Source organism: Electrona antarctica, assembly GCF_951216825.1.
Source record: "Electrona antarctica genome assembly, chromosome: 4".
In the NCBI taxonomy this organism is placed as follows: Eukaryota; Metazoa; Chordata; class Actinopteri; order Myctophiformes; family Myctophidae; genus Electrona; species Electrona antarctica.
Genome location: NC_136809.1, coordinates 42,757,781 through 42,772,575, shown reverse-complemented (window position 1 = coordinate 42,772,575; position 14,795 = coordinate 42,757,781). Strand labels below are relative to the sequence as shown.

At 43.9% G+C, this 14,795-nt stretch overlaps 1 protein-coding gene across 1 annotated transcript in view; it reads right to left on the bottom strand.

Moving 5' to 3' along the window:
* tenm3 (teneurin transmembrane protein 3) overlaps positions 1-14,795 on the bottom strand; it is a 411,418-nt gene that overhangs the window by 173,352 nt on the left and 223,271 nt on the right. The window contains exons 7-8 of the mRNA XM_079498542.1: positions 6,025-6,198; positions 2,360-2,424 (exon numbers count right to left, since the gene is read on the bottom strand). Coding sequence (XP_079354668.1) covers positions 2,360-2,424; positions 6,025-6,198 — 239 coding nt within the window. The remainder of the gene's footprint in view (positions 1-2,359; positions 2,425-6,024; positions 6,199-14,795) is intronic.

Here is a 14,795-nt window from a genome sequence, read left to right as displayed (position 1 = left end):
AGCAGATCTGCAAGCTCAAAACATGTCACACCACGTTTTCAGCGTGCAGATGTGGTACTTTTGATGCTTTGTGTGACGCTGAAGTATGATCAAGTGTGTTAATTTATGAACAAACACAAAAGTTTGAATATGGGTTTTTGCCCAACAATGATGATATTGGATCCATTGGAACACATGTTCTTTCATTCTTTTTTTCCCTTTCTTTTTCTTAGCCTACATTTCCTGAAAAGTAAAGGTTTTCCATCCGACAGTGGCTAAAGCGTGCTAAATAGAGCACCGAAGTCTGACGTCTGACTTCATTTTTTCACCATTGTACTGCCGCCAACTTAGGTTTTGATAGAAAGAGACTGTATCAAATATGAGTGACTGACTATCATAAACCATACAGAGCCCCCTCCCCATACAATATTGTGGACCACAATGCTTATATGAGACAATTTTAAGAAGCCCAACGTTAATCTCCACAGAGAAAAAACTTCCGCGAACCAGGGGATGAAGGAGTGATGTCAGGACTGAATCTGTGCGCTATGGCCCACTGGCCATGCGTGTACAGCTAGCTGACAACGGCCTTGCTCCGTAGACATATTTATGATGATCCTGTGGATGTTTAATGCATGCCCCCCTCAGTCCCCCCATCGGCCATCAGATTCCGTCTAGCAACAAATATCCGCTGTCGGGCAGAAACCTTGTATCTCCATATTCTGTGGGTCTGTGGGTTTACAGTAAGTTGTAGAGTATTAGCTTTGTATTAGCCACAGGCTAATACCCGGCGGACCATCTAAGATGGTTGTAATCAGTATATTTAATATTTACATGCCGATTTAAGCCTGATTTAAGTGATATATGGCCTATAGTATTATCAGATTGCTACTGTGGCTTAAGAAGACATTTTAGACAAAAAAATCCACAAAACGTCTTGTTAAACAATTGAAACAAATTGTGACTATAATAACTATATTGTGAACTATATGGTGAACAGGACCAGGGTTATGGACATGGTTATGGTTTCCTCCTTGACAACGGCTACATAATATACTACTACTTGTCATGTCAGGGAGCACCTTGACTGTGCCCTGGAAGCAGTGTTGGAGTGGAGGTGGCACTGCATGGGTCACTACAGCCACGATGCCAGTACAATGGAGACCGACATGAACAATTATAACACTGTCTCCTCTTCACACAGCCTCGCAGTGACCAGTGGTGGACAGTATCCAAGTACATTTACTTGAGTACTGCACTTAAGTACATCTTTTGAGTCTGTACTATACTTTCACTCCACTTCATGTAAACGAAAGATATTTAGCTTTTGACTCGATTCCTGGGAGAGGACAAAGTGCATTATGAAATTGACCACTTTCAGCCCTATTTCAAATGAAGGGAATAAGCAGATCTACAAGCTCACAGCACTCATATTGTGATGCTGTAGTGAGCTTGTAGATCTGCTATTTTCACCACTATTGAAATATTTGCAGCTTAAAAACCAATCCAAAACAATGTGTTTGGATAACACATCGCTGCAGAGTTTGTAAATCTGCTTGTATCTATTTTGGCTGAATGTTTGCCCCAATATATGGAGACTGATGGGATTAAGTTAAAAGATGGCAACCAGTGCCTGTGAGACATGAATCTTTAACACTGTCTGCTCTTTGAACAGCCCTGTGAAACAGTCTGACTCACACTACAGTCAGAGAGAGAGAGAGAGAGAGAGAGAGAGAGAGAGAGAGGAAGTTACTATGTCTATCTGATGTGAAACGAGTCTGACTCACACTAGAGAGAGAGAGAGAGAGAGAGAGAGAGAGAGAGAGAGAGAGAGAGAGAGGAAGTAACCATGTTTATCTGATGGGCTCACACTGCAAGCGTATAACTTCACACAACAACGGAAGGACAGGGGCAATGATCCAAATGCACGCACACACGCAAACTCTTAATTACAGCATTGTTTGTCATCACAATTCAGAGCATTGGGACCTTGGCTACAAGTGGTGGATTAAGAAAGAAAGAAAGAAAGAAAGAAAGAAAGAAAGAAAGAAAGAAAGAAAGAAAGAAAGAAAGAGGATGTAATGAAACAAAAGGAAACGGGAAGAAATGAAGCACAGAAGGAATTTAGAACAGGCAGAGAGAGAGAGAGAGAGAGAGAGAGAGAGAGAGAGAGAGAGAGAGAGAGAGAGTAGTATTGAGGGAGGAATTGAAAAGAGGCGATGCTTCCTGTATCCGTGATCTGTAACCTCAAGCACTTGTTGAGGTTTTTCAAAGTTTGTGCATCTACTAATGTTTGTGTTCAATAATTTCTTGTTAAATGTGAACGCAAATAAAGATGTTAAATGTGCGTGTGTGTGTGCGTGCGTGCATGTGGTCTTACCTATGCAGTAACAGAGAAGGATGGACAGCAGTACAGACAGTCCTACCGCGCTGAGGGCCGTACACCTGTAAACACACACACACACACACACACACACACACACACACACACACACACACACACACACACACGTTTCACTATTTTCACTTTCACGTTACATTTTCACAGTTTTACACTGGGTTGTGAAATCAAATTGACAGACAGTAATATCTATAGCACATGAGGCCTGTTCAAGGTGTGGTCTGAGGTCCTCCAGGCGTCCTTTAGGGTCAGTGTTTCTCTACCTTGTTAATTTGATAGAATGTATTATTTCTGGTGCCTCAATCTACTCTGTAAAATACTTGGTGTTAATTTAACTCTGACAGTGTGTGCAAATGGAACCAAATGGACCTGTACGGGTCCATTAGGTTCCATTTGTACACTGTCAGAGTTACAGACGCACAGACCAGAAGAGGCCCCCACAAGGTTCCCTTGGAGATACACAGACCTCACTTTGAGAACCAGTGCTATAGGGGCTTCCGATGGGTCCCCATGATGAGGACACGTTTAATTTCACTATAATTAAATTGACTTGAAATTATTCCAACGCAAACAAAATGTTAGAGTGACTATGCTAAGAAGGTATTTCGATATCACCCCTACGGATCCATTTCTCACGAGCAAATTATGACATTTAAGATGATTTAAATGTCATTTAATCCGAAACATCTGTTAATTCCGGGGTCCCCGTGGTGGTGGGTCCATGGCCTGATGTGATGATAGTCAATTTGAGGTCTCTGACATTAAAAAGTTAGAAAACCACTGATGTCGTCTCTCATGCCAGACTGTTCTGACTCACAGGATTTTCGTATGCTTTCGTCATACAGTCTGTGGTGTCATGTCAGATATGATAATACTGCACTGTGCTGTCTGTGATTCTAGTTATGTCTCCTATGAGCCTTTGCTAAGAGTTCATCTGCTCACTATGCAGGTCTATTGTAACCATGTTCTCACCACAAGCACTTGGAATTGTAGGAGTTGAGGCAATTTGGTGTGACTCGATTCCGCAGATAAAATAACAGTTGTAGATTTTTGATTGATTACAGTTTGATGCAGTTATGGTCCTTGTTCCTTTGCTCTGCTTTTTGTTCTTTGAGGTATTAAAACGGTCTTAAAAGTCCTTATATTATCACTTGACTGTCATCTGGAGACCCCCCTAGATCATGTGGGGACCCCCTGAGGGTCCATACACGCAGGTTGAGAACCACTGGTCTATCAGAGTAACTACCCTATTGGCCTGAATAGAAGACTACGTTTTTTCCAATGGAAATATCCTAAGAAAACGGGGTCGTATTATAATCGGGGACTAGACTATTTGACCTTCAATGTTCTTTTTCCACCAATGAGTCATGGAAAATGGGGGTTGTGACGTCTTATAATCACAGTCGTCTTATATTCGGGACAATACGTTACACAATACGTTACGTATGTGTAAATCTATCATGGCCATGTACTGTATGCCTCTGTCTACCAAACAATCCTCTATCTATTTGTGTTCTGTTGTTGTGTATAAAGAGAACAATACTGAGGAGGCTGCCTTTGCATGAGGCAGTATCTCCGAGAGCTCTTGAGTTTTGTTCAATAAATAAACCCTTTGACTCACTCTACGCTTGAGGGGATAGTTTTTGTACAAGTCATACTGAAGTAAAGTATACTTATTATTCCTGTCACGACAGTGATGGCAAAGGAAAGAAGCACTGAAAAACCATCCTGGAGTAAATTGGATATTGGATGTCCTGAAAATGTTTCCTTCCCCACGCTTCGGTGTCGTCTTTGCAGTCACATAGCCTACATTATAGCCCTACGTGTAAATCCAAATAATCTAAAGCATGCTGCTTAGCAGATCTAGAAATTTAACTAAATTATTTGATTTTTTTTTCCCTAATATATCCCTGAACATAAATGTTTTAACATAAATGTTACAAGGCTACAGTATATGGGTTTGGGGGTCTTACAGCAGTGGTTTGAGAACCACCGCCATTTATGGTTCTGTTTGTACCCTTAGTTAACAGTTTAAGGGCCCCAGACGGAGATCACCGTCAAGTTCAAGTTCACGGTCAGTTGCCCGAGACGGAGATTGATAAATAGGACGGAGATTAATGATATCAAAACCGGTCGCATCGCTCCACAGCCTAGGAGCGCTTGTTGCCCAATCCTCGGTGTTGCACAACAGTGACACGTCATCGAAAATGTTCCCTGCCTGTTTAGCGGACGAAAACGAAAATCTTAAAACGTTCATAACTCGCAATCTAAATCATCCCGTCTAATTATGAAAAAATATCCTGTGTTAGACGGCGCTCCGCTAGTCGCGATAGATTTATTCTCACCTCCCGTTGTTGTCGATCGACTCTAGAGTGGTGTGGCTATTGTTAGCTGCTACACAGACATTCACAACAACTTCCGGTCCGCCGGTAAAAGTGGTCCGGGCGCTATAAATGATGGGCACATTTTATTAATGGATTAAATAGGCCCGGGCCCTCAAGGTGTTAACACCCCGAACGCCCGGGGTTATTTAATCCATTAAATCAGAGCGTCCAGCGATTTATAGCAGTGGAGCACATTTAGCGACGGACCAGGTGCTATCCCGGATGTAGCTGAAGTAGCTTGATGTAGCCAAAACACTCCCGAGGCGATCGACGGGAGGTATGATTCATTCTAACGAGACTAGCGACGAGACCGTGATGGGCCGTCTAACACATAATCTTTGCTTAGAATTGGACGGAATGATTTAGATCAAGAGTTATTCACGTTTTAAGATTTTCGGTCTCGTCGGCTAAAATGGGGGGGGAACATTTTCGATGACATCCCAACCGGAAATGACATTGAATGTTGCGCAACAGACGCTCCCAGTCTGTGGAGCGATGCGATCGGTTTTGATATCAATAATCTCCGTCCTTTTTATCAATCTCCGTCCTGAGCGCTGGGCGTTACTAATTGATTGAACGGAGAACTCCTTCCTTGTGAAAAGAGTGTAATATAACAGTGAACAAGGAACTCAAAACCTAAGCAATACAGCTGTAAATACAACAGACAAACAAGATCCCTGTAATGCCGTTTGAAGCCGGAAAATGAACATCTGTGCCCTCTCAAAAACACATCTCAAAATAACTGTAGCAGAGAATTTGCATCCCTGCATATTTAGGCATTCCACAGTCTGTGAATGACATTTCTGATATAATTTCTAACTGAAATGTCAGTTCGCTCGTCGACACAAAGCCCTATTATCTGGTGCAGTCAAGGAGAAACTATATTGAACGCTGATGAATTCCCTCCATTTCTCTATTTCGTAAACGATTGCGAGAACCGTTGTATGTGCGCTATCACCACAGGAAGGTAGGTTGTTATTGTAACTAAAAAATGTGAACAAGCATTGTTGAATGAAATACCAGCGCTGTCAGATACCTGGACACAAACCACTGACTGGTTGAAAGAAAGGAGAAAGAGCATGGCAGAGGGACGGACAGACAGACAGACAGACAGACAGACAAGACAGACAAGACAGACAGGACAAGACAGACAGACAGACAGACAGACAGACAGACAGACAGACAGACAGACAGACAGACAGACAGACAGACAGACAGACAGACAGACAGACAGACAGACAGACAGACAATAGACAGTACCTCCAGGAGCAGTACTTGGAGGACTTCTTGAACTTGAAGGCCGAACGTGATAGGGTGTTCCTCGGCAACGGCCGGGTGGGCGGGGAGTACACGGAGCCCGTCGCCATGGTGTAGCCGGGGGTCGCCGTGGAGAAGAGGGGAGTGGTGCCCGTGCCTGTCTTAAAGAGGAAGTGCCTGGAGAGAGAGAGAGAGAGAGAGAGAGAGAGAGAGAGAGAGAGAGAGAGAGAGAGAGAGAGAGAGAGGGAGAGAGAGAGAGAGAGAGAGAGAGAGAGAGAGAGAGTGAGAGAGAGAGAGAGAGAGAGAGAGAGAGAGAGAGAGAGAGAGAGAATTTAAGCCGAGAGACAAATAACGTGCCCTTTGCTAAATTAAAGCAATTATCAACGTGAGAGCAAAATGTGGAGAGTTTTCATTTCACTGCAGTCTCCTGGGCCGGTATCCCACAGGAAACGTGACACACACACTGATAAACTAATCCGCTCTTCATCTTTGCCAAATCAAAACACGTTTGATATCACAGTTACACTTTGATCCAGGATTCAATCATACACATTCACACACAATCTGCACATCATCTAGCTATATTTTTGAGAAAGTATTATGCATGTAGGGCAGGCCCATCCGTATTGTGGAGAATAGAACATGGCAGATCAACAAGCTCAAAAAGTGTCTGTGCACACAATACACATACCTCGGTATGTTCAAACATACCCGGGGAAATAAAAGATTCATGGCAGAATCGTATGGGATGTCCACACACTTACTGTACAACACACACACACACGCACACACGCGCACAGCCGCGCGCACACACACCCGTCACGCACGCACGCACGCACGCACGCACGCACGCACGCACGCACGCACGCACGCACGCACGCACCTTTCTCTTTCCACTCAGTGGTTCAGCAGGTAGAGCGGCCCCTTGTGAATTGTTAAGGGTTCATAATCATTCTGACTCAGAGTCCACTCCACAGCTATAATGACAATGACCCTGGCCAACTATAGTTCACATTTCATAATAATTTGATGAAACACTGTCTGACAGCCAATCAAACAATCACTGTGAATTTTACGGTTCAACACATTACTCACGTGCTTGATCAGTGTCGAGGCTCACATTATTATCGTTATTATTGTATCCAGTGGTGTAAAGAAGTGGTTCCCTAAACTGAACTGTCAAGGACCCCCAAATTGACACTAATTAGCCCACGGACCCCCATTTGAAAATATATGCGAGGGAGCCCCATAAGAGAAGATTTGTACGTCTCTAGCAGAGATTCTAAACCTGTTTAATTTCCATTTGTTCCATTTGTACACTCTCAGAGTTACAGACCCATAAGGGTCCATTTGGTTCCAAACTATCATTTAGCTGGGGACCCCCTGGAACTCCCTCAAGGACGCCCGGGGGTCCCCGGACCCCACTTTGGGAACCACTGGTGTAAAGTACAGTAGGCCTAACTACTGCTATGGATTTCTCACCCCATGGAGACTTGAATTCATGGATATATGTTTTTTGTTTTGTGTTGTTTTTGTCGCATTCCTAAGCCGATAATTTGCTGAAAAGCAGTGGTTCCCTATGGAGACACAAAGAGTCCCCTTTGTGTCTCCATTGGGAACAACTGCTGGTTCCATGAATTCCAAGTCTCCATGGGGTGAGGAGTAAATCGATAGAGGGAAAAAAAGTAATTTTGGGGGTGAACCTTCCCTTAAGCACAGTGAATGTTCTTCCACCACCGTGCGTGCGTGCGTGCGTGCGTGCGTGCGTGCGTGCGTGCGTGCGTGCGTGCGTGCGTGCGTGCGTGCGTGCGTGCGTGCGTGCGTGCGTGCGTGCATGCAACAGGGTGAATAATGCGCACTGAAAAGCACTACAGAAAACATTGCATGATCCCATGATTGTTCTCAGCACTGGGATTAAAAACACAACACTTTCTCAGACTGTAGCCGCTATAAATATGATTATTATAAGACTCATGGTTTTTATAAGTGCCGCCAATGCCAGGCAGTAATTGTTGAATTAATACTTGATTGTGTGTTATTTGTTTTCTTCCCAGCATCCACACATGGTGTACAATAACTCTCTGATAGGCTAATACGCCTGGAGCTATTACCAAGGTCACGATGTCCAATTAGCGACAGAACCTCCGCTAATGAGCATTTGTAATTACAATTACAATGTTCTCTAACGAGCTGGTGTGATTAACAATTAGACGGCATTATAACGAGGGCCCTTCAATTTATACCTGCCTCCGGGCAGGCGAGAGATGGAGGGAGAGAGAGAGAGAGAGAGAGAGAGAGAGAGAGAGAGAGAGAGGTGTATTATATTATATAAACAGGAATGTTATAGCCTTCGAGGGGAATGCTCTAATATTTATGTGTGGTGAGTTCTAAAGCATTTCTGAACAATAGCTACAGTTGTAGAGCGCGTTCTTTTATCAAACGGAATTCGCAAACCTGTGGGCATAAGATAGCAATTATAGGGAAAGCGCATCAACACGCCTACAGACACACCTCCACTCGCAAATAAAGGTGTCTTCATAATGTATAGTGGGTATAGTGGCCGCAAGATGCCATTTACGCATAGTGGAAGCTCCTAAATGCGTAAATCACGGATACTAGTTAATGCTTGCGGGTAAGGCATGGCATACGTTAGAGCCCGCAGTCTATTCTGTTGCTGTAGGTGGGTACTAGTGACACTAACATTTTAAATTCACTCCTGTTATATTTACTTACGTCACTTTTTGGATAAATTGGATGAAGATTAGTTTCGTGCAAACACACCTGCTTTGTGAGTGGGGGTACGCAGACAAATACATGTGTTATGGCGGCTGGGATTTTATTTTAAATTATAAAACGAGTATCCTTTTTGGCCATGAGCAGTATATGGCTGCCTTTGAAAGACTCATTTGCGGGGTCCTTGGCGTGAAAATGTTTGAAAACCAATGATTTAAACCAGGGGTTCTCAACGTTTTTGGCCGGGGACCCCCGGAAATGCTTTGGCAATGTCTCGGGACCCCCGCCCCGCCCCCTCCCGACCCCCAATATAAATTGACTGCTACAATAACCTTAAACCATTTTGGGTGGGAACCTCTTTTGGTGTTTTAAGCATTGTTATAATTTAGCTATTGAAAAATAGCAGATCTACAAGCTCATAGCGCGCCACCGAGTGGCGCGCTACGAGCTTGTAGGTCTGCTATTTTTGAAAAATCGTGAAAATAATTTTTTAAAAAAACCCTTTTTTTTTTTTTTTGAAAATAATTTGGGGACCCCCTAAAATTATTTGGCGACCCCCCGAGGGGTCGCGACCCACGGGTTGAGAACCCCTGATTTAAACAACATTAGGAAACAAGCCCCCAAAAAAGCAACTACACTTCAGAAACAAGCCCAATTTATGAGGATGAGAGGAGATCGATACTCTTAATAATGACAGCAGCAAAAAAATGTATATTAACCAACTGGAAAGCATCTCAACCGCCCACACTCAAACAATGGTGGAGAGAATTGTTATCATACAGCACATCAGAAAAAATGATGTACAACGTTAAAGGGAAACCAATGGAATTTGACAGAATATGGGGGAACATTATTAATAATATAAGAAATATTGAGGGGAGACTACCATAACAAACTGACTATGATGAACTTGTAGATTGATGAACTGATAAACTCACTAATAAAATAATAAAATAGGATCCTCTTGGCAGAGGGTGTCGAGCTCCTCACTGAAGTCTATCCTGAAGCTGTCTTTCTCTTTATTCTTAATCTCCTTTTGCTGGTGTGTATATTTTTATATGTACTTGTTATTTTTTGTTGTTGCAGTAATTATTGTTGTTATTATCCAATACCTTTCATGTGAGGAAACAGAGTATGAAGTGTACAAAGACGTGAGTGACAGAGAAAGAGGACAATGGTGTATTTGTATTTATGCTGGGGGGGGAAGGTGTGGGGAAATGAAAAGTTTTGTTCTTTAAAATTTTAAAAACCAAATAAAAATATATTAAAAAAAAGAAACAAGCCCAAAAGAAACACAGCTACCAATATTGATATGAAACCAAGCCCAAAGTTGTTTATAATAAGCAGACAACACACACATCTACAGGACAGTTACACCAGAGCGCGCGCGCGCGCACGCACGCACGCACGCACGCACGCACACACACACACACACACACACACACACACACACACACACACACACACACACACACACACACACACACACACACACACACACACACACACACACACACACACACACACACACACACACACACACACACACACACACACCTTAGTACACACTGTTCTGTGCACACAGAGCACTTCCCTCCGGAGCACACAAACAAACAGAGGCTGAGTGGATGTCAACAGTCTCCGACAACAGTGAGGGGACGGGACGGCTGGGAATAGTAGAACACAGAACACATGTACACTTGGCCTCAAGTTCAAACTTTGGGGCGTCAAGATGCGATATGTTTTGAAATCGTAGGATGAAGTAGATGGGGATTATGTGGTTTATTTTCATGAGATTCAACAAATGCCTTAGAAATAATAGTTCTCAAACTTTTCCGTGCCAAGGATCTGCCCCAAAATGGCCACAGACCCCCATCTGAAAATGTTGTGTGTCAGGGACACCCCAGAAGAGAAGATGTGTGTTAAAAATAATCAAAAATGTATTTACTGTTCTAAACCAGGGGTTCTCAACGTTTTTGGCCGGGGCCCCCAGAAATGCTTTGGCCGTGTATCGGGACCCCCGCCCCGCCCCCCTCAACACCCCCAATACAAATTGACCGCTACAATAACCATAATAATAGTGAAAATACATCATGAATAAATACTGAAACCATATAATCATTAAGGAAAGTTTATGCATGTACTATGTGTACTATGTAAACTCTTAATTTCTCTTTTTTCCAGCCATTTTTTTTCTTTTTTTTCTAATAATTTGGGGACCCCCCAAAATTATTTGGCGACCCCCCCGGGGGGTCGCGACCCACGGGTTGAGAACCCCTGTTCTAAACCACTGTTCTGGTTTTCTGAAAAACGTACAGTATGTTGCTAAAATCTAAAATGATGCTTTTATGGTTGTAATGGGTTAAGGCAGTTAGTTACAGTAGGTTACGGTATATAAGCTTAGGTTCATTAGGTCAAAACACTGCGTGTTAGTCTATAGCAGGGGTGGGCAACTTTGACGATGGAAAGGGCCACTACAGTATATTTCCACACTCACTCCAGAGGGCCGCACTGCGACACGTTTTGAGCTTGTAGATCAGCTATTTTCTATTATTTGAATTGAATTCCTGAAAAAACAACATTTTTTTAATAAGCTACTACTCATTAAGCTACTAATTTAGACGTAAATAAAGCGGGTTTGCATGTTTGGAATTGTCACAGCTGAAATCAATACAATATGTAATACAGTAATCTTAAGCAGCATTAAGTGATGGTGCCCATGTATGGTCTATAGAGTGTGCATTTGATTTGTGAAAGAAATTCACTTTTCTATCTAATTTGGCATGGGGTCAATGTTGGCTGCAGTCTGTTCAGTAGCTAAGTATTGTTTAATTATGATTTATTCATTATTAATTTTAATTCAACAAACAATGACAATAACATAATGTACTGTATTGTTCAACACATGCATGCACCAAGAACACAACAGGGACACAACAGATAACAATGAATACCAATAGAATACAAACTAATAAGACCAATTAAACTTTTCGATCTTCCATTTAGACAAACAAAATGCAATTATGTGAAGAAAAAGCACTTTTCTAATGTGGCATGGATTGAATGGTGGCTCTAATCTGTTCAGTACTGTTCATTATTTCATTATGATTTATTTGTTATTATTAAGGCGAGATACAGACCACAGAAAAACATATATTAGAACTGAATTACCAATGGAATACAAACTATAATCATACTGTAATGAAATGTTTTAATTTGTCATTTAGAAGACAAATTAAATGCATTTCCGGCTACACAGTAGATCTAACAGTCTAATAGTGGCAGCTTTTTGCTCCATGAATTATATTTCAGTCACAATAATTTAATCTGTCAGTTTCACATTATTTTTATGGGAAAATAATTGCATAGTGAATGCAAAGCGCACAGTCTGTATCTTTACAATGATGTGTCTCTATAAGACATAATTCCACGGTGTGGGGCACATTGTAATAGGGACAGAATGCTTATGTGAAATCATTCTTCATCAATCATGTACGTACGGGCAGTGGAGTGGAGTGCAGTAGTTCTCAAACTTTTTCGTCCCATCTGAAAATGTGTTGTGCCACAATGTGCACTCCTAGTCCTACAGCTGTACCGATCAATAACATCTTGATCCCATGCAGTCTACCAGGCCAGGCCCGGATTAACAATGGAACTTACTGGAGCTTAAGCAAGAAAATAGGTACAGCCGTTGCTTCCGTCAAAACCGTGTTCATACAGTAGGTCACCGATTTCAATCCAACAGTTTCTTAACCACTCGGTGGGAGGACACTCAAAAATCGGGGAGCAGCCTTATAACTCTATGGGAGCAGTGGCGCATACACGCACGCACTCACACACGCACGCGCACGCACGCGCGCACGCACGTGCGCGCACGCACACGCACACACACACGCACACGCACACACACAGAAATTATTCTATTTGTTTAGACAAACAGGTTGAGTTAATTTTGCTAGCGTCAGACATTCCTCCAAAGCATATTTGATTTACATTGTCTTGCATGTCACGCACGCACGCACGCACGCACGCACGCACGCACGCACGCACGCACGCACGCACGCACGCACGCACAATCTTTGGTCTTATCGAAATGGAAGAGAAAACCGGCTAATGTGTCGCAGATGCCGAAACAGGAATCACACAAGGACAAAGAGGTCTAGGGACTCCATTTTCGTCACCGCTAAACCCCTTATCCCTAAACTTCTTTGCATTGTTTTACTATTTTGAAAAACATTTTTGAATAGTTCAACTAGCCAATTGTACACTGGCCATTCTAACTATTCAAAAAAGTTTTGCAAAATAGTAAAAAAGGCAAAGAAGTTTAGGGATAAGGGGTTTAGCGGTGACGAAAATGGAGCCCTAGGTGTGTAGGGCACACACACACACACACACACACACACACACACACACACACACACACACACACACACACACACACACACACACACACACACACACACACACACACACACACACACACACACACACACACACACACACACACACACACACACACACACACACAGCTCACTTTGCTAATCCTATCAGAGTGGAGAGAGAGAGAGAGAGAGAGAGAGAGAGAGAGAGAGAGAGAGAGAGAGAGAGAGAGAGAGATAGAGAGAGAGAAAGAGTAAGCCAGTGCCCCAGGGCCGTGACTTCAGTGTTAAGTCATTATTCTGTGTTTTAAAACCAGCCGCTCGCAGTGGATCAGAGGCTTGTTGGCTCCGCCTCACGTTAGTAAGGAGGTCCCGGGTTCAAACCCGAGAGGGGCCTCTCTGCGCCTCTCTCTCTCTCTCTCTCTCTCTCTCTGCCTCTCTCTCTAGCCTAGCCTAAGTTATATTAAAAAATAGCAGCAAATAGCAGATTTACAAGCTCACAACATGTCGATGTGGTGTGAGCTTGAAAATGGTAAATGGTGCATTTATATCGCGCATCCAAGGCGCTTTACTGTACAATGATTGTGCATTACAAACACACACATTCATACACCGATGGCAGAGGAAACCATGCATGCAAGGCACCAACCTGCTCATCAGCCCGCGATCGAACTGGAAACTTTCCAGTTCCCAAACAGCTACAGTACTCTGCCCCTGAGCCACTGCAGTCCCTGATCTGCTATAGTCGGTGTGAGACACTGTTGCACATCAAAGTTTGAATAGGGCTTGTGTGTGTATCTCTCCCTCCCTCTCTCGCTCTCGCTCTCCCTCTCCCTCTCCCTCTCCCTCTCCCTCTCCCTCTCCCTCTCTCCCCCTGCCCGCCCGCCCGCCCGCCCGCCCGCCCGCCCGCCCGCCCGTCTGTCTGTCTGTCTGTCTGTCTGTCTGTCTGTCTGTCTGTCTGTCTCTCCCACATCCCCTCCTCTCTCTCCCACATCCCCTCCTCTCTCTCCACATCCCCTCCTCTCTCTCCCACATCCCCTCCTCTCTCTCCCACATCCCCTCCTCTCTCTCCACATCCCCTCCTCTCTCTCCCACATCCCCTCCTCTCTCTCCCACATCCCCTCCTCTCTCTCCCACATCCCCTCCTCTCTCTCCCACACCCCCTCCTCTCTCCCACATCCCCTCCTCTCTCTCCCACATCCCCTCCTCTCTCTCCCACATCCCCTCCTCTCTCTCCCACATCCCCTCCTCTCTCTCCCACATCCCCTCCTCTCTCTCCCACATCCCCTCCTCTCTCTCCCACACCCCCTCCTCTCTCCCACATCCCCTCCTCTCTCTCCCACATCCCCTCCTCTCTCTCCCACATCCCCTCCTCTCTCTCCCACATCCCCTCCTCTCTCTCCCACACCCCCTCCTCTCTCTCCCACATCCCCTCCCCGCGGGGGGATTTGTTTAATGCCTGCCACTCCAGTGTGATTTTTTTCATAAGTCATTTATTATATTAAATTGCCAGGTGCCCGCATGGAAGAAAGAAAAAAAAAAGCAGACAGAGATTTTTATCTCCGATTTGTATTCATGTGTTGAATTTATTCATAGAGAGAGAGAGAGAGAGAGAGAGAGAGAGAGAGAGAGAGAGAGAGAGAGAGAGAGAGAGAGAGAGAG